Source organism: Octodon degus, unplaced genomic scaffold, assembly GCF_000260255.1.
Source record: "Octodon degus isolate 3935 unplaced genomic scaffold, OctDeg1.0 scaffold00206, whole genome shotgun sequence".
NCBI classification, from domain to species: Eukaryota; Metazoa; Chordata; class Mammalia; order Rodentia; family Octodontidae; genus Octodon; species Octodon degus.
In genome coordinates, this window is record NW_004524782.1 from 2205824 (window position 1) to 2216639 (window position 10816).

General features: G+C 38.2%; 1 protein-coding gene across 1 annotated transcript; it reads right to left on the reverse strand.

Moving 5' to 3' along the window:
• Positions 1–9125: 9125 nt before the first annotated feature.
• On the reverse strand, positions 9126–9986 carry LOC101570365 (vomeronasal type-1 receptor 4-like). Its single transcript, XM_004644687.1, has one exon. The coding sequence runs from the start codon at positions 9984–9986 to the stop codon at positions 9126–9128; it is 861 nt and encodes a 286-aa protein (XP_004644744.1).
• Between the last annotated feature and the right edge of the window lie 830 nt (positions 9987–10816).

Consider the following 10816-nt stretch of genomic DNA (forward strand, 5'->3'; position numbering starts at 1 on the left):
GATATTCACTTCATGGACTCCAGAAAACAGGGTGAGACAGCCAGGTTGGAAGGAACCAGAAACTAGTTATGTATAGATAGACATATGAAAGTTATGGCATCCAATGACTTAATTCTTTGAACTGAGCCATACTCCTACATGCTTATCCCATCCATACTATCTGACCACAGTGCAATAAAACTGAAAATTATTGATTAAAGAAGTTACAAAACAACATAAGCACATTGAAATTAAATAAGCACCTCCTAAACAACCAGTGGGTCAGAGATGAAATTAAAAAATATGTACAATCAAATGATAATGTAAGGACCAGGCAAATAGCTCAGCTGATTAAAGTGCCTGCTTAGGAGAACCCATAGGTTGGTGGTTTGATCCCTGGCTTGATGTGCCGGCCCCGCCCCCAAGGCGCGCTGAGATGGTGATTGAGACTGGGCATGGTGGTTCGCTCCTGTAATCCCAGAATTTAGGAGGCTGTAAACAGGAGAAGCAGAACTAATTAGAATGTATGAAACACATTCATGCATATATCTAGGAAATGATGAACTCCTCTTCAACTATGAATTAATTAACATATTTTCATTGTGGATTATGCCTCAATAGAAATGGATATGCAGGTATCTCTAGGGAATAATGACATAATATGCTCTGTGTACACTAACGAGTGCTATGGATTCATAAAATAGTCTTATTTTAATTTTTTTTCAAGAAGGCTTATGTTTATTTTTATAGTGGATATATTATTGTACAGTCTCAATATTATTGTACAGCAATATAGAAAGATATTTTCCCCTGCATTCTCAAAAGCTGTAATGGTTCACTGGGGTTTCAGTTTAAATAACAAATGCCTCATGGATTAGCTGATCACAGTTTTGGGTTTGTCTGAATGATCATTTTACTGAACTTGGAAGACCTAGTCTGGATGTGGAGAGCAGCACAAGTGCATATCAACAGACAAGTTGATAAAAAGACGTGTTACTTTATACAATAGAGCACTCCCTCGCTATATGGAAAGATAACCTGAAGGATTTTATAGGTAGTAAATGGGGGGCAACCAGAAACTATACTTGTAAGTAAAATAAATCAGACCTGCACGTGTGAACAGTTTATTGTCTCTCTGGTGTACGAACCTGAAAAGGTAAATAAAATCTAAAAAGAACAGTAGATATAGTCAAAGAGAAAGAAACTATTAAAAAATAATGAACATTTGGGAAGAGAGTATAGAGAAAAGAAAGGAAAGAAGAAAGGGAAAGAATCATGTATGTATGTGCACAGGACACCTAAGATGGTTGTACTAATAATTTTTATTGGTTTTCTGAAGACAGAAGTTAATACCTAAAATTGTCATTTTGACAAAATTTGTATGCTTATATCTGATTACCTGAGCAACCGCTTTGAAGATGACAATATACAATGTAACTACCATTTTTAAATTATTGTTCTGTCCTATTATTTGAAATTCTGAACTTTCTAATGTCATACCTATATTTTAATCTATTTAACATAAAAAACAAAATAAAAGTTACAGAATACTTATGATAAAAGTTTAACTAAAAATGAAAAGACTTCCTGTGTCATGGATTAGTAGAACTAATATTGTCACTAGGGCTGCCTCATTTAGGCTACAGGCTCTATTAATCTCGAAAATAAAATACCAATGATACTTTAAAAAGAAATGGAAAACATTCTTAAATTCATAGGGAATGACAAAGCCTAGAATAGGCAAAATGCTCAGGAACTGAAACGTTCAGTGAAATCCCCTCAGGATTTATCCTGAGATCCTGTACTCAGATTGTAGAACCTTTGTCAGTGTCAGCCATGGGGATGAGTCAGCCATTGCTTGGCGAAAGCTCTCGGTGAAAGCCTGAGAGAATATTTTCTCTCCATGTGACTCTCCTTAGGAACACTCTACATCATTGAGCACTTTCCTCTTTGTCCCCATAATCTCCTTGATCAGAAAATTTGGGACACTACTGAGTTACATGACATTACAGTACAAGTTCTCATATGTGCTGAGTCTTAATTGACCTTGGAAGGCTAGCCAAAAGCTACAACTCTTGTTGCATAGGTCCTGCTTTACCTTGATCTTAACCATCCAGCAGAAAAGTACAAACACGAAGTAAAAGAAGTAAAGCCATGCTGTTATGTTGAGCTGTAGGGGACTCAGGTCAACAATTTATGACATTGCCAGTGAAGCAGAAGACCCAATACTATTATGGACTACTGGACTCTTTTAGAATATTTTGCTGAGTTAACACACCTATAATATTCAAATAACAGAACTTAACAAAAAAAGGGTATACAGATGAATGTCCATTTTGTATCTGTGTATTCAAAGTGGTTAGGATAGATATATAGTTACATTCTCTTAATGAATAGAGGGATTTTTTCTAATGATGTTTGTAAATAGGATATCATGTCCGCATCTTGTACAGCAATTAAGCACTAGGAAGAATGTATGCAATGTGTGAATTATTGAATCTGTCCTACCAATTTGATTTGAAACTGTCTCATTGCTATTTGTTTCTCAATAAAATTATGAATAAAAGAAAAAAATCTATGAAAAAAATGAGGAAGAATATAGTGATGACATTACAGTTAGAAATTAATTATATATTACATACCGTAATAAAGTAGCATGGCACTGACATAAAAGCAGTTATACAAACCAATGAAGAAAAACTCAGGACACACACACAACCGCCCCCACACAGAGCTATATTAATTTTATTCTTCACAATGAGTCTAAAGTTTACACAGAAGAAAAGACAGCCTCATTTAAACGTTTCTGAGAAAACTGGTGATACAATTGCCAAAGACTGAAACTGGATCATTCTACACTCTCTACAGTTATAATTTCAAGATGATTAAAAGAAACAAAGTTCTCAGGTGTGCCATGCCACCCCCACCCTTCGGGGGCATGCTGAGAGGGTAACAGAAACTGGGAGTGGTGGCACATGCCTGTAATCCTGAGCCTGAATAGAGGAGGATCACTATCAGTCCGATCTGTGTAGTGAGACTCTGTAGAGCCTGTACTAAATACATTTAAAAAAAATTAAGACTTGAAAATCTGGGGGGTGGGGAAATAGCTCAGTAGAATAAGCGCTTGCCCATAAGTGCAAGGGCTTGAGTTCAATCCCCGGTCGTGGCAAAAAAAAAAAAAAAAAAAAAAAAAAAAAGACATGAAAATCTGAAACATTTATAAGAAAGAATAGGAGAAACAAAATCCTTTGCTAGCCAAATAGCTCAGTGGATTCGATTCTGGGGCACAACATTCTGGCCCCGCATGCGCTAAGATGACCACTGAGACTGGGTGTGGTGGCACGTGCTTGTAATTCCAGCTCTTGGGAGGCTACAACAGGTGAATCACGATGAGTCCAATCTATGTAGTGAGACCCTGAGCCTCCTGTAGACCCTTTCCTGAAAATAGAGAAAAAAAATCAAATGAAAATGTAGAAATATCTTAATGAATCCTGTGGGACCAAATAAAAGCTGTCTTGAGAGGAAAATTTAGGGTGGTTAATCCACACATTAGGAAAACAGAACAAGCCCAAAAAAATGATCCCCTGCTGCACCTCAAACTCATGAAAAAAGAAAAGCAAGTCAAGCCCAAAGTCCAAAGAAGACAGGGATTTATAAATATTAGAGCAGAAATTGGTGCAAAGGAGATGAAGAAAACAATACAAAGAGTGAATGAATCAAGGAGTTGGTTCTTTGAAATAGTAAATAAAATTGATTAACCTATAGCCACAAAATGAAGAGACAAACCACAGGGCTAAAAAAAATATTTGTCAACTGTTTCTCAGACAAAAGACTACTCAAAAGGATAAAGAGAACTCAAAAATTCAAATTGTCCCCCCCCCAATTTAAAGACCCAATCTAAAAATGGACATCTGCAATAAATATACATTTCTCAGATGAATAAGTACAAGCAGAAAATAAATATATAAAAAGTGTTCAATATCACTGGCCATTTGAGAAAAGCAAATTAAAACAACACTGAGATTCCATCTTACCTCAGAAAGAATGGCTATCGTGAAATCAACTAATAACAAATTCTGGCAGGCCTGTGGGTTGACGGAGCCGTTCTCTACTATTGCTGGGCATGTAGGCTGGTGTAAGCACTGTGGAGAATTCTCAGTTAAGACTAACTGGTCCATTTGATCTAGCCTGGGTATCATCCCAAAAGAATTAAAAGCACCATGCCACAGAGATATATTTACACCTACGTTTATTGTGGCAGTTTGTGATAGAGCCCAAATGGCCATCAGCTGGTGAATGGATAAGGAAGATGTAGTTTTGTTATACCATAGTGTATTATGCCATAAAGAAGATACACTCAAGATAATTCTAGGAAAATGGATGCACCTTGAGTACATACACCTATCTCAAATAAATTAGACACACATATGTAAATACCTCATTTTTCTCTGATGTGAGAAACCAAAAATTTAAATCAGGGACAAAAGGTATAACAGGTATTGTGAAGCAGGAGGGAAATGTTCAAATATGGAGGGAGACAAGGGAACAGAGAGATGTAAAAGAAAGGAGAAAAAAAGTTTTTCAAAATGAGCAAAGAAGACTGGGTGTGGTGGCGCGTGCCTGTAATTCCAGCACTTGGGAGGTTGTAAACAGGAGAAGCATTATGAGTCTGATCTAGTAGTGAGACCCGGAACATCCTGTAGACCCTACCCTAAAAATACAAAAAAGTATAAAAAATGAGAAAAGAAGAAAAATAGAAACAAACCTTTTGTAAAATGGGGAAGGAAGGAAATATTGAAGGGAGGATAGGGGAATGGGGAAAAACAAGCTATATCATGTACAGACACAAATAGTCTATGATGAATGTGTTCCTATGCATATCTAGAATTGTAATGGCAAGCAGAAACACGAAATCATCATCTGGAACATGGAGGTAAATTTATCAACGGGCACTATAAGGATCATTCCCCAAATATCAGGCCATGATCCTTGATAGTTTGTGTCTTATAAGGGATAAGAAATCAGGAAGTACAGCACCAGGGTATTTCATGGTTAATGATTGGTTCTTATTATATGCACCACAGTGACCATCTATGCACCACCGTGTCCAGCCATTTCTAGGAGACAGTTTTAGTAACAGGAACTGTAACAGGTACTGTTAACTTGGAAATTAACAACAGTTGAAGTATACCGGCTGGGGAGCATTTTCTGCTACATTTCCCATCTCTTTTAGTTCCTCATCAAATCTTTCCTGCTTTACAAGTGATCTTTGAGACATGTCCCAACTAGAGGAAGCAATGTGACATCTGCCGGTGGTCTTAGAATGAGCCCTAGCCAAGGTTTTCTCTTACTATTGGGTTTCTCCATCAGTTGCATTTAGGGATTCAGGGCTGTCTGTTCTGTAGCACTGCTCTGGCAAAGAGTCACTTTTACCCTCAAGCATTATCTAGTGCACCTGGTTGTTCAGTGAATCTTCATCAACACAATGGATTCTACTTTGTTATTCTAGGCCTTCTCATTCTAAAACTCTCCCATTATCTACTGTTGTCCACCTGTGGTACATACTTAAGAGTGTCTTGGCACAACTGCCTAATCTTCCATGAGAGATAAGCCAATCATCGGACACACCTAAGCAGAAAATGACCGTATCTATTGTGAATTCAAGGCCTTATCGAGCCATATTGAACGTGAGGCCTTATTGAAAACAATTATATGCTTAAGGAAAAGTTTCTGCCATACCCATCTTTTCACTCTCAACAATTCTTGTGCTTTCAACAAGCTCTTCCTGGTAGGTAATCTTATATGGCCAACTGTGATGCCTTTTTACATCTCTATGGGCTCTTTACCTTTGCTCTCATTCCTGGACTTTCAAATACTGCTGCTACTGTTATCTTTTTCTTAGATGTTCTTTATTTAGTGCAGTGTGATTTGTGACTTAAATGTTATAGATATTCATAATTTAAGATTAAGACAAAAGAGGTGGGGGAGATGGCTCAGTGGAATAAGCGCTTCCCTAGCAGGAACAAGAACCTGAATTCAATCTCTGGATCTGCCAAAGAAAAAGATAAAAAAGAAAAAAAAATCCATGATTGCCTATTTTATGTCTATCCAGTGAAATATATAGTACTCAATAAGGTAAGATTAATGTAATTTATATGGCTTGTGAATGTTTTATTATTCAAAAATATGATATGCTGGAAAATAAAAAACTTGCCTTATGTTTATGGCATAGCTCATTTACAACAGACTCTTACAGACATTTCTGATTCTAAAACTTAAAATGCAGAAACCCCATATAACTAAATCCCCTACCCTCACCTTCACTGAGCATTCCACTACAGTTAGTGCCTTTTCTGACATCTCTCTCCAAAGCAAGGGACAAAATCTAGAGCAATTCTCTCACTGCTACAAGGGATGACTCTTCTACTGTCCATTTTCTTAAATTTGGGACATTTTCCTACACAATGCTGAGTTTATCACACAGTGTACCCAAAAATCTCAGCTGCTGCTTTGAGCCTCACAACTCCAACCAGAGTCACATGTGGATCTCTATGTCCATGGGTCACGGATCCCTACAACATTTAACAAGCAACTTTTGGGAGTGGGGAGGGGACAACTTAACCTGTTTCCAGAGTTCTATGAGCATCTATCCCAGAAGTACAAGACCATTGCTCTCTGCTTCCACTCAGCATCCTTGCCAACCCACCTCTCAGGCTACGGTGCACACTCATTAGGAATGTAAATGAAATGTAGTCCCAGAGTCTGGTCACTAAAATCTTTAACTCTTTTATCTAATGGCAGTGCTCTTTTATAAAGTGCATAGAAAGCAACCTTCTTTAAAAAAAAGTGCAAGCAGATCCCAAGTGGGGAGTTCTGGCAAATGGCCCTCCTGTTGCAGAAAGGAAATGGGTAATGGCAACCAGCCTTATGCTGTTATCTAAAGAACTTCACCATGGGCACTTACAGCTTTCCAAATGGCATAAGCAAGCAGTAATCCTCACGCTGAATAGAATTTCTGTGATTCTAATTACAAAACTTGAGCTGGAGTAAAGCAATCATCAAGGCAAACTTAAGCTGAGGCTTTAACCCTCTTGCTCTTTTGACATTTTTCTCTTATTTTTGAACCACGTTTCTCTGACTCATTGTATATTCCAAATTTCTAATGAAGCTAGATATCTTAGATATTATAATGTTACTAATTTGAAAATCAGATCACCCCTACAGGTTTTATTATTGCTACTCTGGTTTCAGTTTTCTTAGTGACATTCCTGCACAATTCTATCAAGTCTATATTGTCTGTTGTGTACAGTCACTGAAATTCCTGCTGGGAAGTTGTGCTTCATCCGAGATTTCCTTACTTTTCTTGAGCCGGTAAGTCTTTCACCCTTTGCCAAAACCTCTATATGTTAAGGCATTACTTGAATGATCTTGTAGTTTACAAGTCTTCCATAGTCTACTATAGTCTACCATAGAGTTTAAGACAAACTGGAAGAAAATAACTGGTACCATCTCCAATGTTTTCTGGCTCTGCAGACTATCTTGGTATGTTTACCCTTGTGGATCTTGGCAGCACTAGTCACAGATAGTTTAGAGCTCCCTGTGACTACTTCATTTTTTAAGTGTCCCTTAAAAATTTAGTGGTCAGGCTCACGTTTCCCCCCAAGTGGTCCTGTAGTTGTAGCCTACAGAAACATTGGAGACTGATTAATTTTTCTGTTTCCCTTGCATATGCCCTTCCCTTCAGCAGGAGCCATGAGATGCATAAAAAATGAGTAGGACTGTAAATGAAACTTTATCATGAAATTTCAACTAAGTGTCTCATGATGTTTCTTAGGATGGGGTTGGGAAGATTCCCAAGGTTATTTGTCTCCTCTCATGGGTACAAGGTGGATGGTTTTCATGACTTCTATGGTTGTGTTGCTGTTTTTCAACGCTAGTGGTAGGGGTCTGGGAATGAGGCTAAATGGTCAAGTCTATCTAGCTTGCTCAAGGATGAACAGTCCACTGTATTTGTGGAAGAGTAAAATTTTATTATAAACTTTTATTTTAAATTGCTAGAGTTACAGAAAAGCTTACTTTAATAATTTTGCCAGTATTTATGCCATTTAATAAAAGAATGTTTTGACAGATGCCCTGGAGGAACTGCTTCTTTAACACATATATTTTGGTACAATAAAATCAGAGGATATAATTTTTAATTTTATAAGTAAAGACCCAGAGTCATGCAGCAATTAAGGGAGTTTCCATAGGTTGCTCTAGCAACAACCTTCACGATAATTTGAGCACATACTATTATTTTATTTTATTTATTTTATTCTACTTTATTTGGTGTAGGTTCTTGGACTCATAGTGATCCTCCCGTCTCAGGTTTTCCAGTCCTGGGATTACAGGTGTGTGCCACCACACCCAGTTTCAAGGCCAGCACAGTACCAGGAATTGAATTCAGGCCCTTGTGCTTGCTAGGCAGGCACTTAGATCACTCCACCATTTCCCAAGCCCTATTGCATTTATTTGATTACATGTCTCTTTTTTCAGTGCAGCTGAAAACTTCTGCAGCAACTGTGATGAGCCTATGGCATGCATGTCACAGTAGGTTGGTATCTTTGAAAGCTCTAAGATGCAACATGCAGAACAACTCTCTATCTCCATCAAGAAGGATGGTGGGAGGATGTAGGAATTAAAATAATTCAGAATACAAGAATCTGCAGTCAGATGGAGCCCTCTCTCTGGATGGGAGGAAAGAAACTGCTTAACCACTACAGCACATTAATTCCAATATCCAACAGATTGATGTCACATAACACGTCTTTGCCTAGCAACTTATTTCATGACAGTCTATGGCTGCCTTGCATCTGCTGAGCTGGAACAGGATGCTCATGCAATTATCTCAGGAACGCCTTGCCTTCAGGACTGGCCTTGCTCAAGTCTTACACATGTGATCAATCTCCAGATTCAGGTGTTCCCCAGGCTAAAAAGTTTGCCTCACTGCTGTATAGGATTCGGTCCATTTCATACAAGCCTTTCTACCATAAGTATTTTGGCGACATCACACGCTTTCTTGAGAAACTGAATAGAATTTATGGATGGGACTGTCAAAACTATTGATTTCGTTTACTTTTGGAGCAAGAAGTTGCAATGAAAGGCTATCAAAGCATCACTATCAGTGGGCTGATGGTGGGATAGCAGGCTGCCAGGAATGCAGTCATATGCTGGAGCAAGATAAGATGTTTTGAAAAACCTGAAATGTAAATTGTAACCATCGAATTGATTAAATAGAACAAAATAAAGGTACTTGCTAGACATATGATGCTTTGGGTGGCTTTTGCCTCTGGAGAGAATCTGTGGGAGTTGTTTCCCGTGTGGATATGCTTCACTGTCTGCTGATGTCTATATAGGAAAAGTACCATGTAGATACTGGCCTGAGCCATGAGTCCCAGGAACAAAACATCCGGGAAAGTCAATAGAAATGTATACTTTGAAGATGTTTCAGAACTCTTACAAGAGCATAGACTATATTTCCATTGTTTTGTAGAATTGTGTGTATGTTGAAGGCCCCAAATATCTATAGGAATAAAGGTATTTGTCAGCAAGTTGAAGATCCAACACAGAACACAGGAGAAACTGATATTCCTCCAAGCTCGGTCTTTTGGTCTAATCCACCTTCCATGTCTGGAGCTGATGGTGATGGCCTGAACGTTACTAAGAAGGCAAGTTGTGCAGAGAGAAAGGCCCCGGGCCACTCTGTGAACATAATAGACAAGTGTGCATTCCACGTTTCCCAGCAAAGTTGTCATTCCCCAGATTAACATTGTGTGGGGAATCCCCTTGAAGAGAAGCACCAAGAAGTTAGCCACAGCCATGTGGGTGAGAATCAGGTGCGTGGGCTGCAGTGCTTGGCCAGTCCAGGATGTGGGGGAATAGACTATGAGAAGAAACATATTCCCCACCACTCCAATTGCAGTTTGAGCTGGAAAAAGCAATCCAAAGATCAAATCAACAGTATTCATTCTTGCAGGATCACAATAAATCAGTTAGCACTGCTGTTCAGTGATTATGGAGTTGGAGCTCAGTGTGAGTGTTCTCAATATTCTCCGTGTTGATAGGAATTGTGGTCCCTCATCAGCTCCCTTTCTGAGGACAGCGATTACATTTGTGAGGAAGGCCCTTCTCACCAGTGAGCTCAGAATTGTCCTGCGGATAATCCAACCCAGTTATCCCCCTGCAGGAAGATAACAAGTATGACTGAAGCTTTCACAGTTTATTCATTTATGAGTCTTGGAGCATAGATTAGTGCCAAGACCCTGGGCTAAGAAGAAATTGAGTAAGATAGGAAAGGAGGCAATGCAATGTGAAAGGAATGTATGAGGAACACTGACCTGCTTATTGCCACTTGTCTATTGAAAGGAACAGTTAATGATTAATTTTTCTTTCTTTTAAAGATTTTGACCAGTTTTGATACTGGTAATCTAAGTAACTAATATGAGGATAACAATATGAAAATAAAAATGAGTGTTGAATTCCTATCATTTCGTTTCGTGAAATTCTGTATTGCTTGTAAAAGAATTTTTTTACTCCTTTTTCACTTTAAAAATTAAAAAAATCTCAAACCACATGTTTACGTACCATATTACTTACCTAATATAAAAACCTAAAGAAGAAATAAAATCTGAAAGGTATGGACGGGGGAGATGACTCACTAGAATAAGCGCTTCCCTGGCAAGTGAAAGGGCCCGAGTACAATCCCTGTTTCCACTAAAAAAAACATCTGAAAGGTATAATAAATATAGTATAACAGAAAGAAACTGAACCCAAAGATAAACACTGAATATGAGGGAAA